General features: G+C 35.6%; 1 protein-coding gene across 4 annotated transcripts in view; it reads left to right on the plus strand.

The window, feature by feature from the left end:
• The window catches only part of FAM120A (family with sequence similarity 120A), a 149,708-nt gene that overhangs the window by 96,115 nt on the left and 28,028 nt on the right, over positions 1-25,565 (plus strand). For all 4 annotated transcript variants that reach the window (XM_036737606.1, XM_036737608.1, XM_036737607.1 and 1 more), the window contains 2 exons: positions 8,679-8,928; positions 22,000-22,114. In XM_036737606.1, coding sequence (XP_036593501.1) covers positions 8,679-8,928; positions 22,000-22,114 — 365 coding nt within the window. The remainder of the gene's footprint in view (positions 1-8,678; positions 8,929-21,999; positions 22,115-25,565) is intronic.

Consider the following 25,565-nt stretch of genomic DNA (forward strand, 5'->3'; position numbering starts at 1 on the left):
CTCAGCTGACTATGCCAATCTATGCTTAGTCCAGAAAATTTGAAGTGTTTAATATTTTTTATTTTGATTAGAAGAGCTGTTTTGATTTTAACTAAGAGGATTTCGGTTTTAATTTTGATTCTGCTACATTTATTACCTTTCTGGAGGAAATAGGACCAAATAACTATTTCCAACTCTGAATTCTTTGTAGGAGTGGCCTTTTATGCCTTGAATTGTAGCTAAAGGATAGTAAATTAGCAGAAGTATAGGATGTCCTAAAAATATTTGTATGTGGTTTTAAGCTGCTAAAGTTATTAAGACTGGGGAATATCTCATTTAGTAAATTTAGGGCACGATTTCCTAAACTTATGAAGCCATTCCTTTTTTCATTAAACATTAAGTACTTTATATGCAATAGCACACTGTTCTGGGTGATTTATAAAGATAAAGGTGATTCCTTTCCTCAAAAAGCAGCTTACATCTTTTATAACATAAATATCAGTATCATCATAAAAAGCCTTTTTTGTGAAATAATACACTGAAACCTTCTGTTAATGTCCTTGAGGTTTCCATGTTGTGAGATAAGCTCATAATGAGTTCCTTTGGGAAATTAAACCTTTTTATGTTGGCCCTTAAATATGGGTCTCTCTATTCTGGGATCTATGATGTAGTTGATTCTGACTTAAAATTTCTAAATTAAAATTATTTCCCTATTGAGTCTCTTATAAGTTTTTTGGTTACCTCAAATGTGATCTAAAGAATTTCTTAATAGCCTTAGCACCAGGAAAAACATTCTGAAGGTGGAAATTTTTACTTAACTAATTTTTCTAAAGTAGATATGACGAAATTAAAAGTTTGGAACTTAAAATTGTCGCTTTATGTACCTAACCCAAAAGGATCTCAGTGTAGAACTCGTTTTAATAGGGTTTGTTGTAATTTCTTAACTAATTCTCTCCTCCCATTCCTGCATTTTAGATGATTAGAACCATATCTCAAAGTATAGTTCTACTGAACCCATGTAACTTTTTTATGTATGAAACTCATCTTCATTTTATCACACGTGTGCCATCGTCACTCTATTAAAATCTAATTCATCTCTATGAAATCTTGTTACTTTTAAGCATGACAGTCTGCAAAAACATGAAGGAAAATACAATTATGTCATTTCCCCAGAATTCATGTAGCAACATTGTATATATCATAGATGAAGAGTAATTAACAGAGGATCTTCAGTTCCCCAGTTCTTCTGTACTCTACAGGTGACCCCTTCTCCTTGTTTTACAAACATTTCATAAGTGATAGAGGCAGCTAGAACTGCCAGATTCTTTCTTTCGGGCTAACTTTTGTTGTCATCAACTGGAATGGGAAAGTAATACATATGTGAACTCTGACTTTGAACTCTGAATTGACTACTTCAGTTAGTCCTTGCCTATGCAATTCATCTGACTAGTAACAGCAGTGACTTAAGCGGGGTGAGGAGCCTAGAACCTGAGGGTCCTGGCTAAACCTTTTGATGGATTATAGTATGGGTCTGGGTCTTGATAAAATTTTTAATGAAAATTTTCCCACTCAAGAAGGTAGGTATATCCTCCTTTTTCTTCATTTGCTTTATTAAATTTTTTTTACCTCTTTTGTTTTTTAATATAACCTTCATTTCCATATATGTTTCCCCTCCCAGACCCAGAAAACTATCCCTTGTAATAAAGAATAAAAAAGAAGGGAGGGTTTGGGTTCATCAAAACTAGCTGACATATTATATCAGCGAAATCTAATAGTACGCGCCTATAGTCCTTCCCTTCTGCAAAGAAAGGAGGGTATTGCATTTTTTTAATGTCTTCTTTAGGGCAAGTCTTGGTTATTATAATTACGCTGTATCCAGTTTCATGAGTTTGTATTCTTTCCATTTACGTCGTTATAATCCTGGTGCATGTCACTTTATTCTGCTTACTTATATATCAGTGTTCATAACTAAGTCTTCCTCAGTTGCTCTTAATTTGTCATATTCATCATTTGTTATGTCTCCATAATATTTCATTACATTCAGGTACACAATTTGTTTAACCATTTCCCATTTGTTGAGCATCTACTTTGTTTTCACTTCTTTGCCACCACAAGATGGGCTGCTAGTTTATATCATGGCATATGTGGAACCTTTTTTTCTGTCTTTGACCTCCTTAGCGATGCCCTTCTTTTGTTCCTTCGTATGTATGTACATCATGCCTCAAGAAATGGGGGGGGAAGGAATGGGGGAGGGAGGGTAGTATCGACTTTTTAGGCAAGTAGTCCTAAAGTTTGGCACAGATAAGGTATTTTCATTGAACCTAATTGGGAAGTTTAAAATACTGTGATAAGAAATACACTACAACTATTATATTATTTTAAAAGAATAATCCATTTTTCATTCTTCTACATCTTAGAACAAGAAAAAATTACAAAAAGGAAATGGATGGTCTTGGCATACTTCATAAGTGTTTTGTTGGTAGCAAAATAATTTACATACTTAATGTTGCCTCCTTATGTTTAAATAATTCCAAAATGAAATCATTTAGACTGTTTCTTTTTAAACAACACATTTTGAACATTTTGTAAAATTCAGGACCATGAAATATGTTTGAAATAAGTCAAGAGATGTCCCTATTTATTATTTATGAGAAATGATTGGCAATTCAGAGTGGTTTTCTTCTATGATTTTTGGGAAAGGTGGTCATAGTTTTATTCTGTGTGGCACTTCTCTGATTCTGTGTACTCTCTATTTCAGATAAGTTGAATGGCTCAGGCATAGCGACCACTCAAAAGTTATATGAACAACTGTAGGAAATCAGAACATGTTAGAAGTCATTTGCTATTAAAATTTTGGATCACTATTTCCTTCAAAAGATTTTATATACTGAATTTCTTCTGTGACTTTCATTTCCAGAAATAATATGAGAGAGGAAAAGAACTGATGTAAAAGCCTTTGCAATACACAAGATACCCTGTGTTTTCCTGTATGATGAGGATCAATTCAATCTAAAGTCAAAAGGTTGAACTCAAAAATATGTGGCATTTAGGGAGAAGAGTATGGGTTCATCTTGCTATCAGGTGGATCAATGTCAGATTTGGGCAGTTGCACTAGCTAAAGTCTCTTAAGTGACTGCATGGGATCCCATTTGTGATTAAAAACCTACATTCATGTAGTATGCCCTTCCAGGTCCACAGAGCACTTGGCAGTGTAAGTGTGAGGAGTAAAGTGGCTGCTTGGGCCCAACAGTCAGAGAGAGGCTGAGCCCCTGCTCAAACCCACATCTGTTGCAATTGCCTGTACTTTTTTCCTCACCTATCCCTTGCACACTGCCTTTCACTGAAGATTGGAAATTTATGAAATACTCGTTTACTTAGATAAAGCTCAATCTGATTTCTTCTATTCTTCTCTCTCCTGGCTTTAACAGGCAGAAAATTTAGAAATGAAATCTAATCACTTATTTCTCCAAGTGATTAGAAATGAACTAAGGACTCTATATTAAATTACAGAGATACAATCCTTCTAAATCCCCTGCTAAAAATAATTTTAAGTAAATAGGCATTCAGATGGGTAATTTAACACTTTATTTTCTCACTATATTTTAATGAATCATTCATTAGGAAGAGTAAAGGAATGGGCAGGGGTACAAGTATGTCCCTTACACATCTTTTAGAAGTAAACTGTTGTTTACTGAAGGACACTTTACTACTTTCCTTCATTCTTTTACCTTGGTAAAATGCTACCCTCTTTACAGGAGCTTCACTGGAACCTGAAACACATTGGACTTCCATATCTTTTTCTTCCCTAACTCTTGAAAATTGAGATGGTAATTCCTAGCATTATTCTGAACAGTTAAATATTATAGCAGTGCACATTTTTAAAAATACCCCCATGGAACTCTTTGATCTATAAAGTATTTTCAAGACCATGTTTATTTTTAATTGCCCAGTATGGCTCACATTCTCCATTTTCCCGTGTTCATAATTCTCTAAAGTTATTGAATTTTTTTATAGTATTGCCCTTTTTTCCTTTTTATAGGACTAAAAGCAACTGTGAGAAAGTTGTTTAGATTTTATACTTCACACAACTCACCCTCGACTTCACATTGAATCCTTTGAGTTGACATCTCATCTGTTATCTTGAAGACAGATTTATAAAATTCTTATCAGGAATGTTTGTGACAGGGAACAGAAATGCTTTTAACTTCCAAATGATAAAAGATCGTGGAAATTACAAGTAAAAATTTGAACTTGAATTTTTTTTGTAGTACAAAATATGACTTACTGCATGGTACTTAGGAAAATTCAGTAGCCTAAGTCCTTAGAACACATAGATGGAAAATGTAGAATACTCACGGTCTTCTTTTGAGTCTCCATCAGTAGTCAAGACCAACACCAGCGATATGTGGGAACAACAGTATTCAATTCAGCAGTTTCTGCCCCTACCCAGAAAAGCAACATTTGAGCCTTTTAGTTCTCGGTAACCAAGTACCCTTGTTTTTATTTTGTTTAAGATTTTATTTGTTTGTTTTTGCACAAATAAATGGCTATAGGGATTAAGAGTTTTTGAAACTAATTTTAAGCTTAGAATATATGTTTGCTGCTGAGAAATAGCATTGATTTTAAAAGTTCTGTTATTCTTCAAACATCGGTAGACACAAAGTCATATAATGTTGGAATAAAGAGATGACAGCCCAGCTCCCTCATTTTGTAGATAATCAGAAACCCAGAGGATTAGTAATGGTACTGAGGCCATACTGTTGGTCTCCCGATCAGGTTAGTGCTCTTTTCCCACACCATCCCTTCCATCTGGGATGAATATATTCAGAATGTGTATGTGTTTCTGTTTTTCGTTTTGTTTTAATTTTAAGGGACAGTAAGGTATAGTGTGTAGTGTACTATGCTTAGATTCAGAAAACCTTGCAATCAGATCCTGCCTGTGAAGCTTACTAGTTATGTGACAGGGTCCACATCACTTAATTTATTTGAGCTTTTGGTCAGCTCTGACTTTAGGTTATAAGAGAGTTACGTTGATGGGGGGAATTCCCGCACCAACGAATCATAAGTCCTTGATTATTAACATTATTTTGGAAGGTTAGAGGGCAGGCAGGGGTGGGTGGGAGAGAAATCAGGTATATGAAGAGGGCTGGATTCAGTCAGAGATCCAGGAAGTCCAGGGTTCCAAGTCCCACCTGATACATATTGGCTATATGACAGCAGACAAATCACTACTTCCCAGGACTGTAGGCAACTGTTTGAAATTATAAATTGCAAAAAAGGTGTTGGCTGTGCAGAGGGAGTTACCTTATCTGGGGGTTCCCTATATCAATGTAATCACAGGGCTATCTTTTCTTCCTTTAAAAAGAAGCAATACTGTGATTAATCATTTCTACTGAAAACCAGGGGGTGGGTAGAGCAACCTGATATACAGCATGAGGAATTGAGGCTAAGAAAACCTAGTATCTATGACTGTAAGTTAATGTAAGGGCTGTTGAGGGCTACAAGTAGTTAAGTTGAAAATTTTTCCTTGGAGAGCTTTAAAAATAGCTTACTTTTTTCAATCATTTGTTTAAGTGATGGCTTGTCAAAAGTAAAGAAATAAAATTCAACAATATTAGCAGTTGCTTAAAAGCAGGAACTATGTCTTAATATGTATTTTTCATTAATCTTCAGAAAATTCTCTAGGGACCATTTAATGTGTAAAATGTGTACTACTTGGCGGGTGAGGGTGGAATTGTCAATTCTGTGCATGTAACTACCAAAGAAATTTTGATTGGAGTTTCCCTTACAACACTGTCATGTATCTGAGTTATAAATCTGGAAACCATTAACAAGATTATACTAACAAAATATTAAGTGAAGATAAGTGAGTGTGATGTCATCAGATGTTGTGAAACTTATTCATAATCCTCTGCCAATTGACTTAAACTCTTGGACACCCCAGGACCATGAAAAAGACTTCCAACTCAGCCATCTTGGGGCTTGCCTTTGAGAGCCAGAGAAAACCCATAAGGACTGGGGGGGATTCAAAGAAGACTTTGCATTAAATTACAGGGATACAGTCCCTTTTTATCCTACACCAAGAGTAATTTATTAGAAGTAGATGGACATTCAAATGGGCAGTTCAACACTTATTTTATTTTCTCGCTGTGTTTCAATGAATCATTCATTCATTATTCATTCTATCATGGTAAACCTAAGTGGGGAATAATAAGTGGGTGGGAAGGATGAGGATATAGCTGATAGAAAACAATGGTGTACCTGAGGTAATAATAGATCAAACAGCAGGGTATCCTGATACATAAAATCACTGTAGATGTTAACTAAACCTCCTTGGTATTGGTAAGAGCTGTAACATAACTGTTCTGAACTATAGTATTCAAAAGAAAAAATCTAGTGTATGCTAATCCATGAGTCAAGGATAAAGGCATATAATTTAGTCTGCTTATATCCTGTAGAATTGAAGTAGGTGCATTCGTAGAAAAGTTAGTCCTCCTTTATATCAAGGATCTGATGACATTTAATACAAACTCCTTTCTTTGCCATGATGTATAATGATGACATTTATAAAAGAGCTTGATAGAAATATAGTCAATATTCTGTATTTAGTAGATACTACTTAGATTGATATTTTTCAACATGCTGTAGTACCTGGCTCAGAAAAATGGACAAACCTGGTTTTCTGATTACAGTTTACAAAATCTAAATTATTTTTAGATTGTGAGCCTAAGGGCAGGAACAAGTGTGATTTTTTTTTTTTCTTAGTTTGTATGTGGCTCTTCTGAATATTGATAATACCTACAAGTGTACCTGTATACATGTATGTACAGATATCCATACATACTGACAAAATAATGTAAGATGTCTAAAATTTTTCTTCCAAAATCTTTTTAAAATATAAATACTTGTATATCTCAGAGATACATAATTTTATCAATATAATTATTCCCTATACTGACGTAGATCACAAATCCTTTACACCTGAATTAACAGTTTCTTAAGTTACTGTATTCAAAAAATTTCAAAAGATAAAAAAGAAAACTTTACATATGATAACAGTAGCAAAAGACTAAAATATTTCTTTTTATGTTGTGCCTGGTACAGTCTTTTAAAAGGTCAGTTTTAAATGAAATGGCAGCTAATGTTGATTAATCATCAGAAAGTGGAATGACATATAAGATTAGACTATATCTTTCTTGCTATGTATTTATGTGACTGTTACTGTAGTTACTTAAACTTTTGAAAAAGCCTGACTTAAAGATTTACATGTATTTTTATTTTTTGTACTGGTGACATACTTTGTCAAGTCTAACTCTTCTCCACTGCATTTTATGAAAGATTATAGTGTTGCACATCTGTACTTAAACTAGTAATTGAGCAGTCATTCATTGATTAGTTCCTCCAGAATGCTTTTTTGGTATAGTTCATCTGTTCATGTAGTGGGCCTTGCTTTAGGAAACCCCCAACACAGGATTGTGATTATTACTTTGATAGGTTGTATTAATGCTAAAATTAGAATTTATAGTATGAGCCAGTCAGGTATTTATTAAGTGCTTACTATATGCTGTGTTTCTCTTCTGCTTGAGATGTTATGTTCATTAATACATAATGGCCAAGTGTAGTACTTTTGTATATTGTCCTGGTTTGTGTTAGCCTCAAAAGTCCTCTTGCTATTTATACAACTAAAATGAGGTGCTTATTATTTTTTGTTGGGGTTTCTGGTGATTTTTTTAAACATGTTTAAATTAACACAAGTCATTGAGAACTTAATTTGCTTCTGGGTGATACAGATTACTTGTACTGTAATTTGCCTAATATAGGTCTGTCCAAAATCTGGAAGTTGGGAAATGTGTGTGTGTATGGTTTTTATATGATTTCTTTATTGCTGCTAATATTCTCCCCCACCGTTTAAAAAAATTTGTGGTTATATAGCCTTTGTTTTTGTTATATGTCAACACAAAGCCTTTTACTTTTCAAAGTGAAAAACTTTTAAAATGTTGTTTATTTTGTATATTGAAATTAATTTATCTTAATTTGTTCCTATTTGGTTTAAAATTTCAGGTTCTTGAGTTTTATACCTGGTTGGACTTTTGATGTGGTTTTGAGCCAATTGCTCAATTATCACTACTTGCTGGTCTTTAAAATAGAACAATAATAATCATCTGTCTGTTAACTTGGAGACTCTTAGATAAAAGGGGAATAGAAGGAAGTTAGACTCTACAAAAAGGCAGCAGTTACATAAAAAGAGAGAAATTAAACCTTGTAAATTAATAATAGCTTTTCCTCATGGGTATGGTGATTTTGCAATGCTTTATAAACTGAAGTACATCAATTCTGTCATCAACTTGTTGAAGGGTAAAAGTAATTAAACCGAAAAGTCAGTTGGGATATTTGTTGTCATTAGCAGGTCTTTGGAGGAGAAATAGTTTTATAGTTCCGTTGAAAAGGAATTTGTATCTCCTCTAAAACTGTTCAATACATACTTCTCTGCCAGTATACTGTAGGGGATTTATTTGAATTGCATAATACTCAAGATGCAAAAAAAAAGTGCTTAAAGTCTTTTTTTAGAATTTGGTTTTCCCGTCATTAACAGGATTTAAAGTGTCTAAGAATAATTGTTGTGTTTTTTGTGTGCTAAGATTTAAAGTACACAAAATAGACACTATAAGAGGCTTCTCTATACTTTTTTCTTTCCTCAGTTTCGCCAGTGATAATTAAAGAATGGGCTGCTTACAAAGGAAAATCTCCCCAAACACCAGAACTGGTGGAAGCACTTGCATTCAGGGAGTGGACCTGTCCTAACCTGAAGAAACTATGGCTGGGGAAAGCAGTAGAAGATAAGAATAGAAGAATGAGAGCATTTTTGGCCTGTATGAGATCAGATACACCAGCAATGCTCAATCCAACTAATGTGCCCACTCACCTTATGGTGCTCTGCTGTGTATTACGGTTAGTATTTATCACTCACTTTATTGCACTTAAGTTAAATGTGAATTAACACTAAGGTAAAACTTAAATGAACTAGGAAGCTCAGAGAATGTTATTTTCATTAATTGAACAAATCTTGGAGTACCTACTATGTATAAGGCACTATGTTGGTTCCTAATGGCAAGATTTCCTCCACCTTCTCTAGCTGTCTTTGAGGCCTAATTGCCATATGAAACCTTCATTGGCCCTTTCTGGTAAAGGGTAAAGGGTCAAATGTGACCCTCCTCACATTTCCTAGCACTTTGCCAGGTCCTTTGCCTTTTCCATATCCTCCCTTGTTTCATCCATATTTATCTACATGTCCTATCCCTCTTATTTAAGTAATAGGCTCCTTGATCCTGCTTAAACTAATGGACAAAGCACTGACCTTAGAGCCTGGGTGGTGGCTCTGCCTCTTACTATCTCTATGACCCTGAGCAAATAAGTAATTTGTTCCCTCAGAGCCTTACCTATAAAATATGGGATATTCATGCTCTCTTCCAGGTCTAAAGCTACAAACCTGTGACTGTCATCTTTCATCTTTGTATCCTTGAAAACTGTTGCACATAGGTGTTCAGTTGAAATAAACTGACATAAGCTTACAATCTAGCTATAAAAATAACTCCTAAACAGATACATAGGATCGAAAATAAAACTTCCAGCTTCACATCTATAATCCTAAATATGGAGGATTTGTTTTTATCCTTTTTGCATTGTGCCATTTGTTGTCATAATAAGAGTTGCTGTTGCATGAATTTGTGTACACACTCCCTTGAGTGTAAGTTCTCTGAGGACACAGGAACTATTTTTTAGTTTGTCTGTGTGTCTTTAGTACCTGGCAGATTGTCCTGCATGTAGTAGATGCTTAATAAACATTGGTGGAATTCAGACACAGGAGACCTAGATTCTGCCTGGGCTTTGCTGCTGTTCATCGACTGTGTAGCTGAACAAGGCTCCTGACCTTTCTCAATCTTGGGATCCTTATTTGTGAGATGAAGTCTGTCCCTTCTTAACAGTTCCAGAGCTGTACACCTGTGCCTTATGACCCAAGTTGCTGTAAGATTTCAGAGGAAGAATAAACTTTTCCACATTTTGGGTGGCAGGGTAAAGGGGCAGACAAAAGGAAGCATCATGGAGGAAATAGTGTTTGAGTTAGATCTTGGAGAGTTAAGTAAAATTGCAGCAGAAGAAGGTAATGGAAATTCTAAGTAGGGGGAAAGACATGGACCTGGGAAAGCACATAATGGTTTATGTGATCAATTTGCCTAGATACTCTGATGATATGGGGGAATAATGGGAGATGAGAATGAAAAAGTTAGTTGAAGGCTTAGCATGTCAACCAAGCCATGGACTTTGGAGGTTTACTAAGCTGTCTTTAGAGAGCAATTGAAAACATAAGGGGTATGATATGATTGGAGCTCTTATTTAAGGTTCATCTATCAGTAGAATATAGGATGAATCGCAGGTGAGATTACCACTTACCATGTTGGGAGTAGAAATGGAAAAAAAATAACATGCAATAGATTGTTATGGTAAAATCAACAGTATTTGAGGATTGAATAGATGTTAGGAGCAAGGGAAAAGAGAAGTCAAACATAACTGAAAAACAGGAAGATTGAAGATAACTTTAAAAGAAATGGATAAAGCAGGCAAAAGTTTAGAGATTACGTGATTTCAGTTTGGGATATGTTGAACTGATGAAGTGAACAAGACATTTACTTGGAAATATGTCTATAGCTCTGTAGATAAACTCAAACTAAAGATAAAGCTTTAGGAGAAACTGACATGAAGTAGTAGTTGAAACATTGTGAATGAATTCAGTCACTCTAGAATAAGGCATAACAAGGAAGATTTGGGGTTAAAGATAAAACCAAGCCTTGGGGAATTGCCTAATATATAGGTTTTAGAAGGGGTAAAAAAGGAGGATTCAGCAGGCTGTATAGTGTCACAGAAGCCCAGAAAGGAGACTTTCAAGAATTGTTAAGTAGTGTCAGATGGTACAGAAATCATGAGAACACTAAGTGAGAAAAGGTTGTCGAATTTGGTGACTGGTCACTGTAGTATAGAATAGAATAGTGGAAATGGAGACCAGATTTCAAGAATGTTTAGGAGTCATTGGGAAATGAGTCTGAAAGCAACAAGTGACTATTCTTTTTCAAGTGAATCTGCAAAGATTGTTATGAAATATATCAATTTATTTTGCTGTCTTAAGTACTATATTTTGAACATAGATGACCATTTAGAAAATAAGTAAGTTAGTTTTTTACGTGATTTTTGCAATGATGCCCTAGCCTTGATTCAGAAGTGTTCTAGTGGTGATTATTAGTCATTTTAGAAAAAAATTTATGTGACAAAGTAATGAAAGATGAATTGTAAGGGAGCAAGATGGGAGGGCAGAAAGATCAGTTAGAAAGTTGTTGCATTAATCTAGAATGAGGGGTAGGAAGACCCAAACTAGAATATAAGGGCCCTAGCAATGGTGGAGAAAGTATTATTTGGAAGTCATTTCAGAGAGGGAGTTAAGGGTTTACAGAATCTAAGAAACAAGGGATTGGGATATGACAAATAAATGTATGAGGTTTAAATCTGCTGGTTGAAGAATGTTGATGCCTTTAACAAGTTTCTAGATAATTCCAAGATTGTAAGTAGATTACTGACAAGTGTTATTTCTTATATATGCAAAATTTTCAGAATTCCCTGGGAAATAAACTGGTTTGAAATTAAAAGTGAAAAACTGTATGCCAGAAATCATGGGTAAAAATGACTTGGGGGGGGGGGCAGTTAGGAAGTAAAAGGCCAGAGAGCTAATGATCATTTCAGAGGACATTTGTAGTAGACAGTCCCCCACTGTACCAATGTCTAGGCGAGTAGTGGTATATTGTAGCCCTAGAGATTGGTGGAAAGAGCCCTGGATTTGACATCAAAGACAGGTTCAAATCTTAGTCCCACTCCATATTGTCTGATGTGACCTTGGGTAAGTCATTCTCTGTGCATCAATTTCTTCATGTGGAAAATGGAACTGGAAGGAAAGTTATGGTGGTAGAGTAACAACAAGTATTATAGCCTAGTTCTTCCTCTACAAAGACCTAGAAAACACACCAGACCAAATTCTGATTGGGAAATCTAACAAAAAGTCGTGAGTCATTTTTCTAGCCCAAGATGGTCTTAGAGCCTATGGAACATTCCAGTCGCTCTGGATCTACAAGAGCCTCTTTGTGGACTACTAGTGGCTAAATCAATCAGTAGTCTACTGAAACTTTCAGCTAGGGACAAGCCAACAGACCCAGACCTGCATCAGAGATTTGCAAATCTCAGACCAGGACAGGAAACAGACTTTGCCTTGGATCCTGTCACTTTGGAAGCATTGAAAATTTGCAGTCAGGTGTGCCACCTACCCAAGTGACCCCCAACCCCCTCCCCAGCTTAAGCTGTGAAAACAGCAGAGTTACATAAAACAACAAGCTCAGAACAAACATTGTCTCCAGAAATATGCAGAGCATAGCACTAACATGAAATCCAGAATCAAGAAGTAGATTGGAAAATTGAGCAAATAAGGAATCCTGCCGTAAGGAGTTATTACCACAATAGCGAAGCTCAAGGCACAGACTCAGAAGAAGAAAACGATTTGAAAACATCTAAAAGCATAGCCTCAAATTACAAATACAGCTTGGTCCATCAAGAATTCATGGCAAAGAATTTTTTAAAGCAAAATTGATTTAAAAATTATATGAAAGTGATAGAGGAAAAAATGGGAAAAGAAATGAGAGCTATGGAAGAAAGGTATGAAAAGAGAATTAGCAGCTGGAAACGAGGTGGTACAAAGCCTTATCCAAGAAAACAGCACCTTGAAAATTAGAACTAACCAAATAGAAGCAAATGACTATAGGAGAAAACAAGAATTATTCAAACAAAGACAAACAACTGGAAAAAAATAGAATACATAAAGTATCTCATAGTTAAAACAACTGACCTGGAAAACAGATCAAGGAGAAGTAATTTAACAATTGTTGCACTACCTGAAAGCCATAGACCAAAAAAAAAAAAAGTCTAGACATTCAAGAAATCATTAAGGAACACTGCCAAGATCCCTTTGAAGAGAGGGCAAGGCAGAACTTGAAAGAATCTACCAGTCATCTCCTAAAAGAAACTCCAAAGTGAAAATTCCTAGGAATATCATAGCCAAAATCCAGAGCTCCCATATAAAAGTGGGGGGGGGGGGGAATGCTAAAAGCAGCAAGGAAGAAAGAATTCAGTTACCAAGGAATTATACATGTTTAACTGATGGCAACTTTAAAGGTATACAGAGCTTGGAATATGTATTCCACAATGCAAAGGTTCTAGACTTACAATCAAGTATAACTTACCTAGCAAAATTGAGTATAATCCTACAAGGGGAAAAATAGATCTTCAATAAAATGGAAGAATTCTAAGCGTTCTTGATGAAAAGACCATAGCTGAGTAGAAAATTTGACACAGAAACAAAAGAGAAGCGTAAAAAGGTAAACATGAATGAGCATTCCTAAGGGACTAAACAAGGTTAAACTGTATCCTAATATGGGGATATGATGTATGTAACCCTTCAGAACTTTCTCATCATTGGGGTCATCAAGGATTCTGTGGTTTTGATGTTCTTAAAGGAAGAATTGAAAGGAAGAGGAAGAGGACTACATACACTGGGACTGAGGGGGAGGAGGGAAAGCATGGGAAAATCATCTCCTAAATGGTAGATGCAAGTAAAATTCTACACAGAGAGATGGGAGTGGAGGGTAGGGATTGAATGACACTTGAACCTCTCATCCGAAGTAGTCAAAGGAGAGAAGAATACACATATACACAGTTAGGCAAAGGATATATTTTATCCAACAGAATCAAGAGGGAAAAGGGCTAAAAGAAAGAGAAGGAATAAAAGGGAAGGTAGATTTAGGGAGGGATTAGTCAGCAGCAAAACAAACTCTTAAAGAGGGGTTGGGGGAAAAACAGTATTAGAAAATAGGATGGAGAGAAATAGTAAGTTAATAATCATAACTGAAGATGAATAACATGTGTTCACTCATAAAACAGAAGAGGATAGCACAATGGATTAGAAACCAAAATCCAACAATAAGTTGTTTATGAGAAAGATGATTGGAACAGAATCTCTTATGCTGTAACTGAAGATAAAAAGGTAGGGGTAGCAGTAAACTTCCCAGAAAAAGCAGTAGCACAAATAGACCTAATTCCAAGTGATAAACAGGGAAACTACATTTTGACAAAAGGTAGCATAGACACTGAATTAATATCAACACCAAACATATGCATCAAAAGACAGAGCATTTAAATTCTTAAAGGAAAAGTCAAATGAGTTACAGGGGGGAAATAGTAAGACTATAACAGTGGAGGAACCTGAATTTATGCCCTCTCAGATGTAGTTAATTATAACCAAAAAATAAAAGAGAAATGATGGACCTGAATAGAATTTTATAACGTTAGATAGGATAGATTTCTAGATTATATTGAATGGGAACAAGGAGGAATATACCTATGCTTAGCTGCGTATGATAGCTTTATAAAAATTGACCATGTAGTAAGGCATAAAAATGTTACAAACAAATGTACAAAGACAGGAATATTAAATGCACCTTTCACTGACCTTAATGCAATAAAACTTAGATTAAAAGCCTTAGAAGCAAGGATTAAAAATTTTAAATGAAATAACTTTATTCTGAAGTGGTGGGTCAAAGAACAAATCATAGGAATGATAATTTCTACAAAAATGGGGGGGGAGAAATAAGCATTTAATAATGCCTATTATGTGTGATGCCCTGGACTAAGTGCTTTATAAATATCGTTTCATTTGATTTCCCACAACAACCCTAGGAGGTAGGTGTTAATGATGATCCCTATTTTATAGTTGAGGAAATTGAGCCAAGCAGAGGTTAAGATTTGCCCAGGCTCACATGCCTAGTAGGTAAGTGTATGGTAGAATTTGAACTTGGATCTTCCTGATTCCAGGCTCAGTGCTCTCTATCCACTGTTCCAGTGGATAACGGCAGCAATACCAAAATTTGGGGGATATAGCCAAAGCAGTACTTAAAGGAAAATATATAAATATGAAGTGTCATGATTAAAAGAGAGAAAACAATAGATAAATGAAATGGTTATGCAACTAAAAAGAAAAACCAGCAAATTAAAAACACACCATTAGATACCAAAATAGTAATACAGGAAATCAAAGAAGAAATTAATGAAATTGAAAGCAATAAACCTTTTGAATGAATAATTCTAGGAGCTTATAAAAAAAAACCCAGAACAATAAAATAGATAAGCCATTAGCTAATGTGATTTTTTAAAAAGAAAGAAAATCAGATTGCCAGCTTCAGAAATGAAAAAGGTGAGTTAACCAGTGAAGAAGAAATAAAATAAATTATTAATGACTGTTTTACCCAACTATATTGCTAAGACTGACAATCTAAATGATTATTTAGAAACATGTAAATTAAATAATAACTTAAAATTATAAATAATATATACTTATATATAAATAATAAACCATAAAGTAAATTAAAGAAGTAAAATACTTATATAATTCCATCTTAGAAAAATAAATACTAGGAAAATTACAAATGTAATTGGCCATATTAATTTTAATAGCCATAAGATTATTTCAGTAGCTGCAGTAAAAGCTTTGACAAGGTACAACACTTATTCCTGTTTTGTTGTTGTTGCATCATTTTTTTAGTTATGTCCAAGTCTTCATGACCCCATTTGGGGTTCTTTTGGCAAAGATACTGGAGTGGTTTGCCATTTCCTTCTCCAGCTCATTTTTACAGATAAGGAACTGAGGCAAACAGGATTAAGTGACTTACCAAGGCTCACACTGCTAGTAAGTGCCCAAGCCTAGATTGGAACTTATGATGATGATGATGAATCTCCCTGATTCCAAACCCAGTGCTTTACCCACTATACCACCTAGTTGCCCTAACTATTCCTGTTTAAGGTATCACAATGCAAAGGAATTAACAGAGCTTTCTGTAAAATAATAAGTAGTATATATCTAAAACCAAGAGCCAAAATTATTGTAATGGGCTTGAGTTAGAGTACTTTTCACTAAGATCAGGGTTGAAGTAAGGATGTCTCTTACCAACATTACTATTCAATGTAGTGTTAGCAATGTTAAGTATAGGAAGACAAGAAAATAAAATTGAAGGAAGACAGAAAGGTTCCTAGGAGGTAAAATGGACACTTTTGTATACATAAAATTAAAAAGCTTTTGAACAAAACTAATGGCAACTAAAATGAGAAGAGAAGCAGGAAATTGGGGAAATAATTTTTGTAGCAAGTTTTCTGGATAAAGGTTTAGTTCTTAGATATATGGACAAGTGAGTTAAAAGAATAAGAACCATTCCCCAATTGCTATGTGGTCAAAGGATATGACTAGGGAGTTTTCAGAGGAAGTAATCCAAGCTTTAAATGGCAATAAGAAAACAGTTATCTAAATCACTAATAATTATATAAATGCAAATTAAAACATCTTACAACATTTGGATTGGCAAAGTTGATAATAAGGGAAAATAACAAATACTAAAGGAACTGTGGGAAAACAGATATATCAACCCACTGTTGATAGAGCTGTATACTGATCCATCCATTCTGGAAAGTAATTTGGAAACATGTCCTTAAAGTAATTAAATTGATACTGGGGTGTTTACTTCGAAGAGATTAAATAAAGAGGAAAGGAACCTATTTATACAAATATTTTTGGCAGCTCGTATTATCACAGCAAAGAATTGAAAACTGAAGGCATGCTACTTAACTAGGGAATGGCTAGAGGTTATTACGGTCTATGAGTGTGGTGAAATAGTGTTGGTTTCAGAGACATCTGGAAAGATTTATATGGGCTGATGCAAAGTGAAATGAGCAAAACCAGTATGATTGAATACAGTAACAACAGTATTATAAAGACAATGTAGACCAACCCCAGGTCCAGAAGAGTCATGATATAACATACTCTCCACTCCCAGATAGTAATATAACATACTCTCCACTCCCAGATAGTAATAAGATGTTGGACTCAAAGTGCAGATTGGAGCAGTTTGATTTTTTTTTTCTTACATGGCTAATGCAGGAATTTTCACTATATATGTAGCAGATTTTATTTTTCCTCCTTAATGGGTGGTGAAAGGGGAAGTAAGAGGGAGAGAATTCAGAACTGAAAGTAAAATTTACAAAAGCAAATGGGGGATTGGACTAGATAATGATCTTTAGCATGCCAGCTCCAAAACATAGTGGTAAAATCTCTCCTAGTTTGTCTTAGTTTTAACATGTATTAGAAGCTGCTGACAAATTTTTGAAAGTGAAGTACATTTCTACATAAAGCAAAAATGATCGTTTTCAGATATTCACCTCGGCACACAAAAAGTACTGTTCACTTACTAGTAGTTGGCCCTCATTCCCATGATAAATTATGCAGGTATCTCATTTTTCCTTAAGAATAGAGAAAGTACGGGCAGCTAGGTGGCACAGTCAGTAGAGCACCAGCCCTGGAGTTAGGAGGACCTGAGTTCAAATCCAGCATCAGACACTTGACACACTTACTAGCTTTGCGACCTTGGGCAAGTCACTTAACCCCAATTGCCCTGCCTTCCCCCCACCCAAAAGAAATAAAAAAGGAATAAAGAAAGTTTTAAGAAATATACACAGCAACTCAGAAATTAGAAACTTTTTTTCAAAATTGTCAAGGACTATTGGAAACTTCCTAATGTAATGTTTTTCTTTTTTCCTCCAGTACATAACATGGTACTTAATAAATGCATGTTAATTTTTATAATAAAAATGATAATATAATTACCTTTCAGTTTATATAAAAGAAAGAAGTAGAGATCAGTCAATCAAGAAACACTAAGTGCTAAATATTGTGCTAAACTTGAGATACAAATATAAAACCAGCATTTTCTGCCCTCAAGCAGGTTGTGTTTTATCAGGGGAAGCAATACGTGTTCAGTCCTTTCAGTCATGTCTGACTCTCCACGACCCCATTTGGGGTTTTCTTGGCAAAGATGGGATTCTAAGAGGCAAAGGGGGAGAGTGTGCCAGGCATAGACGCAGTAGTAGGTAGAATATTGTATTCAGTTTATTTCTCAGGCCTTATTCTTCTTGAATCCTCTGAAATATTTAACACTGGTAACTTCCTTCTCTCCCTCCTTACATTTTTATGGCACTAATCACCTGGTTTTCTTTCTCCTTATTTGGCTGCTCCTTCTGTCTCCTTTGCTGAAGTCTGGGCCTGCTTTTCTTCTCTTTGTGTACTTCTTGCTTTTAGTGATTTCATCAGCTCCCATGTGTCCACCTCTATATAGATGATTCTCAGATCTGTTTATCCTATCCTAGTCTCTCCTGAACTCTAGTCCTGTCTCACCACCCATCACCTGGACACTTCCAAATGAATGTTCCTTAAGGTCTTCAGCTCAGCATGACCAAAGCAGAATTCATGTCTTTTCCTTTGGGTATTTCCATCCGTTTTGTCACCTGCATTCACAGCCACAACTTCATTATCATCCTCAACTCTGAGACATTCAGTCACTGTTGCCAATCCTTGCTGGTTCTGACTCCACAGAATCTTTTACATGGCTCACTCATAGCTACTACCCCTAGTGCAAGCTCTCACAACCTCTCTACCGTGCTTCTGAAATAGCTTAAGTGGTCTCTCTGCTTCCATTCTCTCTTCTCTAACAAATTCTACAAATTGCCAGTGACAGTTTTAAAACTTTGGCCTCACCAGGTTACTCCTTCAAGAAACTCCAGTGGCTTTTATCGTCTCTAGGATAAACTACGAATTCCCATTAGACTTTTAAAGCCTTTTACAGGTCTAACTCTGGCCTATCTTTTTGTATTTATTTCACATTATTCCAATCAAAATGACCTGCTTTCTATTACCCTATACACAACATTCCTTCTCTAATTTCTGTACCTTTGCATTGTTTGTCCGCCATTCCTAGAATGAAGAGGGAATCTTCTTTACCCCCTGCCTCATATAATCCTTAGCTTTCTTGGAAACTCAACTCAGGTGTCATTTCCAACAGAATACTTGTCCTGATTCCCCATCTCAATCTTCCCTCTTCCCTTCTCACCCCTCCTCCCTCCCACCCCTGTTGCCAGTGGTTTACCACCAGAAATAATTCTGTATTGAATTTTCTTTGTAGATATGTTATTTCCTTACCTTCCTCCAACAGAATGTATACTACTTGAGGGCAGATATTGTTCGTTCTTTTCTTTGAATCAGTCCCCAGTTCCTAGAACGTAGGCATTCAATAAATGCTTGGTGAAGTTGGCCAATTTGCTTACAATGTAAAATGTGTGAAAGAAATATGACATGGAGTAAGCTTGAAAATATAAGTTGGGACCAGATTGTAAAGGGCTTTAAAAGGCAAAGGAGTTTGTATTTTATCATAGCAGCAATAGAGAGCCACGTGGTCAGGCTTGAGCTTTTAGAATGCTGTGTTGATATGTGTGGGAAAAACAGATTGAAGAGATTTGAGGCAGGGAGCCTAGTCAGGAGTCTGTGGCACTAGTCCAGGCAAACATGACAAGGACCCGAACTAGAGTCGTGGCTTTGGGAATGGAGAGCCAGGGTATATATGAGAGATAGTTTGATGTATTTGAGAGGTGACGAAAAGGTTGGCAAACAGTAAGTGATATTGAGTAAAGGAGGAGAGTATAGAGTCTAGTCATCTGTAGAAAGATAATAGTTGAACCCATGAAAGTTGAAGAGAATGTAGAGCTGAGGTATCAGACTCAGACCAACTCCCAGTGCTTCCTGATTGAGATTAAAATGTAAGTGGGAAATGTTTAACAAAATAAATACAATATAGATAATGTTAATTTGTGGTTTTCTAAGTCAGTATACAGCCACCGGGATCTGTTTCTGTTTGAGCTTCACACCATTACCTTAAATCATACTGTACAGGCAATGGCCTACCAAAAAATTGGCTCTCTCTCTTTCTCATTAGGTTAATGGAAGACCAGGTAACAAGTGTTGGTTCCCTCAGACCCTGGTATTTCCATAAACCCAGTTCACACCCTTTTGTAAAAGTTGATTGTCTGAGACTCTAGACTCTGGGCACTGATTTAGGATGGAGCTGTCAAACACACTGCCCATGGACCACATGCATCCCACAACATTCCTGAGTGCTGCCAAACTAGATTAAAATGTAATTGGGAAATATTTTTAAAAATAAATAAAAATAACACAGACTTCCGTAGTGTGCTTGTGAATGTTCATTGCAAAGAATAATACTGTGCTGTCAGTTTTATAACAAAACAAAAAACATTGAGAACCTGTGTAGACAGAGGAGAGAGCCAAGTACAAGAGCTTTGACCTTAGAGAGAATCAACAAGTAACTTATGTAACAATATGGAGCATTTAGCATCAATACAGTGTTTTGCAACATATTTACCTTCCTAATTACAGTTGCACTAAAATTAGTTTCAGTCCCTGATCATCTACCACCAACTGTGACTAGGAATACTTAGTATTAAGGGTAGCCAGTAAACAGAAACGGGGTATGGTTGAACTCTGTTATTGCTTAATATGTTATCTTAATTCTACCACTTAATACCATTGTAAGGGAAATATTTTAAATGTTTGGAAGGACCTTTAGAGGCCCTCTAGTCCTATTTCTCCCATGGAAAATATTTCTCCAGTAATCCTGACAGGTACCACTTCACAAGCCAGCCCATTCCATTCTTGGACAAATTAAATTGTTAAAGTTCCTTTTTGTGTTATGCTGAAGTCTATTTTTGTAATTTTGTTATGTTCTAAAATAAATAACATCATTTATAGTAAATTGATGCCTTTCACTTTGTAAATTAGTGATTTGAATACCACCATGTAACAGTGAAGAAAAAAGGTCCAAAATCACAGGGATACTAATGTTGAGTAAATATTTTTGCTATTTTTATTTTCCTAAAACATTCTCATCCACTCAAGTGATAATTAAGTTGACAGTAATTCATAGCATCACCTTAAGAGATGCTGTAGTAAGAAATTCTTCTAGATATGCCTTCCTTGTATCATCTCAGCATTTATTCAAAAAATAAGTTTGGGTTTGTTTTTTTTTTTTAAATCAAATTTTATCCTAGATGTTTAATAAAAATTCCTTTTTTTTTTTGGTTTAGTATTTTTATTTTTCCCCAGCTACATGTAAAAACAGTTTTTAACATTCATTTTTAAAACTTCTGAGTTCCAAATTTTCTCCCTTTCTCCCTCACCCTCACCCCCCACTGAGAAGACAAGCATTTCAATATAGGTTATACATGTATAGTCATGCAAAGCATATCCATAATAGTTGTGTGGTGAAAGAAAACATAGATTAAAAAAAAAAAACTCAAGAAAAAGAAAATTTAAAAAGTATTTTTTAATCTGTATTCAGACTCTATCCCTTCTTTTTCTGAGGATGAATAGCATTTTTCGTCGTAAGTCCTTCAGAGTTGTCTTCGATTGTTGTATTGTTGAGAACAGCTAAGTCATTCACAGCCAATCATCTTACAATATCGGTTACTTTGTACACAGTACATTTCACTTTGCATCAGCCCATGTAAGTCTTTCCAGGTTTTTCTGAGAGTATCCTGCTCATCATTTTTTATAGTACAGTATTATTCGATCATAATCACATATCACAACTTGTTCATCCATTCCCCAGTTGATGGGCATCCCCTCAATTTCTAATTCTTTGCCCCCAGAAAAGAACTGCTATATATATTTTGTACATATAGGCCCTTTTCCTTTTTGTTTTTTATTCTTTTGTGATACAGACCTAGTAGTGGTATAGCTAGGTCAAAGGTATGCATGTTTTTATAGGCCTTTGGGCAAAGTTCCTAATTACTCCACAGAATGGTTGAATCAGTTCACAATTCCACCAATGCCACATTAATGTCTCATTTTTCTCCACGTTCCCTTCACCATTTGTCATTTACCTTTTCTGTCCTGTTAGCCAATCTAATACCTCAGAATTGTTTTAATTTGCATTTCTCCCATCAACAACAATTTCTTTTCTTGTCACCTTAACTCTACTTTAGGTATATGGTGCAGTGGCCAGGAGTACGGATACTGCGTCGCCAGGAACTTGATGCCTTCCTGGCTCAAGCATTGTCTCCCAAACTTTATGAGCCTGATCAGCTACAGGAACTCAAGGTAATGAGTAAACTTAATGTAATTGTCTTGGGAAGCCTTTCTTATATTATAATTTGATCATCTGAGGACATTTCTATAGCAAATCTGTAATTCTAATAATGTGGATTAGATGGCTTGCATAAGTAACATTCCTTCCTAGTTATGGATTCCTATCACTTGAATTAGAAGTACACATTCTTCTTTCTAGTCTACGTTTATTATGTTCTGAATTTTCCTATATTTAACATTTTTGTTGGTCTTTCATTATAGGAGATTGGACTCAAATTCTTGATTTTAGGAGATCATTCCAAAGCCTAGTTTAGTCTTCTTTCCCCTCCGTCTTGACTGAATTTTCTTTTACATAGCTTGTCCCATTATTCTTATTCACGCGAATGAATTAATGAGCTTTTGTTGAGCACTTACTATGTGCTGAGCGCTGTGTTAGGTGTTGAGAATATAAATGGGAAAAAATGGAGACAGTCCTTGCTCACTAAATGAGGGAGACAACACATAAAAGGAAGCACAGCTGCAGGGCAGATGGAAAAACCTGGAATCCTATGGTTTCAGTGGTGGAGGCTCATGGCAAGGCCTAGAGTTCTTCAGGTTACATGGTTAAGGCATATGACAGTGCCAGGGGACTACAGATTTTAGAGGTAGGGCAGATGGTAGGCTTTGTAATGATCCATCCTTTTCAGAGAAGTGTAGTTGTTGACATCAATCTCATTCATACCATATGAACGTTCAAGTGCCTTTGGAAAGGAAAAACAAAGGAAGAGGATGCCCCTTGATGGTGGTAGTAGGTCTTCCTACAACTTGTGTGCTGTAGTTGGGTTCTGTGATAGTCAGAGGCCAGGGGAAGGGAGGAATCAACATTGTGAACTTTATTTAACGTATATGCGTTTGAACTTTTCATTCTAATTCCTGCTGTTCCTTCATTGGTTTTGATTGCTTGTGATTTCTTCAGTTTGCTGCTATTTAATACAGTAGCACCATGCTTTGCATATTTTTTCAGTACATTACTTATCTTTAGCTGTGCTTACTTTCATCACAGGGTAGTTGTCAAGAAAAAGTTCTTTGTAAACTTTAAAGTGGTATATTAACTTGAGTTATTGCTAACAAAATCTTGTTTTCTAAATCTTTGTCTTTATTGAAAGTTCTCAGTAAATCTTCCTTTTCTTACATGTGTGTATAGAAATTTTAAATGATGCCTTTTTTAACATTATATTCACTTCCAAATAATCTCTTTCCCCTCCCCATCCATAGAGCTTTCCCTTGTAACAAAGTTTTTGTTAAGAGAATGACTTAAAAGTTTAGTGTTCTGATCTTTTTAATTTGTTTAGCTTTTCTACTATTTCTTGTTTTCTCAGTCATTTCCCTTATTTATATTCTCCCAAGCAAAGTTTCAATAACAAGCATTTAAGTATCTGCTGTGTGCTGGGCACTGTGTTAGGTGCAGAATGCACAACAGCACGAAGGGAAAGAAGGCTCTGCCCTAAAGGAGCTTACCTTCTTTTGAAGAAAACAACAAGCTTTTCAAAATATTGAGCCACAGCTCAAGAATGTGCATTGGCATTTCCCCCCCCCCCCACCCCCGCCCCATTCTTTTCCAATAAAAGCATTTTTTCCAAAGGAACCCTGTGGCTTTTTAATTTCTTTTGTAGGTTCTTCTGTCTCCCTTATTTGAGGTTCAGCTGAGTGTCTTAAATTTTCCTCGCTATTTCTTAAATGTACTTTGGTGTTGAACCATCTTGCTCTTTAGACTCTGTTCCAGCTCAGGTGACTTGTAGCTTTCCTGATGTCTTCAAAATAGAAACTCCAGGATAAAGTCAAATGTAGCCCTATGGATGGTGAACTAGATTTGATGTCCACAACACGTAAATTCAAGTTTCTTTTCTGACATGCTGTCTAGGTGACAGTGTGTCTTATTTCCTCAGGCAACTCTTTATGGTCAGAAGTTGCTGAGCAAAGGCCATTCCACATTGGCAGAGGAAATTTTTTCACCAGGAGTGGCATATACTAGTGAATTCACGGGACTGGGCTTCCTTGAAAAAGAAGTCTCTTTATTTTCTTCAATTTGTAGAACAAATTTTTGTATGGAAGAACCTTTTTTTTTAATATATTCAAGTATCTTTGGGCTTTCCTTTGGTATCATTGGGTCGGAATCAGGTGCTAACTGTAATTGTTCATTCCTGTGTTCCTACCCAGATTATTACCCCACCACCACTTTCACTTTCATATTGCATGATAGTGGTATTGTAAATATTTTAATTGTAGTGTGGTACAACACTTCCACCTCTACTTCCTTCCTATTTCTCTTACATAGATTTTTACATCAGTATTGACATTCCAGTTCTGAGAATCAGATCATCGGGTATCAGGTACGCCACTAAGTCTTATTTGCCATCAAGTTTTTATTAGTGGTTCATTTTATATTCCATCTTTCCATTTCTGGATGGACATACACTATAACCTTTTTAATATTTTACCTCTTTGGAAATCTTATCACCAGAGCAGTTTTTCCCCTATTCTTCATCTACAGATTCAGGTCCAGAATTCTGACTTAAGAAAGATACATGTTGAATATAATTAATTTAATCTCCTTCCTCATTGCTTTTTGTCTCACTTGTCTTGCTCCCTTGGAAATTCCCATTTTCCTTTGCAGAGTGCAACTTGTACACAAAGGTGATATCTGTTTTTTAGTTGTAGGAAAAGTTATCCAAAAAAAGATTGCCTCTGTCTAGGGGCAAAGGGAGCAAAAAAGTTACCAAATCGAAGATGCTAAGTAGGGAGGAAATTAAAGGTCCCTTCAACTTTAAAAATGCATATTAAATACTTTACTCTAAGGATAGTTTTCATTTACATAGATGTCTAAGTGAGGTTCTAGATTTCAAAGGGCTGGTGGAAAATTGACTTTTAAAAATGGTTTATCCAGTCCTTATTAAAAAAGATTTTGAGTTTTGTCTCATTTTCAAGTAGTTGGGATGTTTTCCACAACTTTTAAATCATTTTCTGCTCACAATTTATGATTTAATGAACTGTTGATTTTTAAGGGTTCATTATCCACCCTGGTCTTTGTCCAAATTTTATCTCCATGTTGTTGTCTTACCTTATGACCACTTTACTGCTTATTAACTCACCTCCATTGCAACAGAAGGGCAAAAGAAGAAACACCTGAGATTTTAGCAACTTGATCCAGTAAGGGTTTGGTAGAAGCTAAAACTATTCGATAAAATGGATTTTCTAGAACTTCATGTTGTTCACGTGCTCTCATCATCCATTGCCATAAATCATTAAGGTTCTTTTCATACCTCTGATAATGAGTGATTTTCTTAAGTATTTCCTTTTTTATTCTTAGGAGACGTTCCTTGGTTACTGGCAAACCAACACCAGCCATTCATTTCATTTTGAAGAATTAGCACGGTAGAATAGAAAAAGGCCTGGGCTCAGAAGACCTGAGTTCAAAGACCTGAAT

This window comes from Trichosurus vulpecula, chromosome 9 (genome assembly GCF_011100635.1).
Source record: "Trichosurus vulpecula isolate mTriVul1 chromosome 9, mTriVul1.pri, whole genome shotgun sequence".
NCBI classification, from domain to species: domain Eukaryota; kingdom Metazoa; phylum Chordata; class Mammalia; order Diprotodontia; family Phalangeridae; genus Trichosurus; species Trichosurus vulpecula.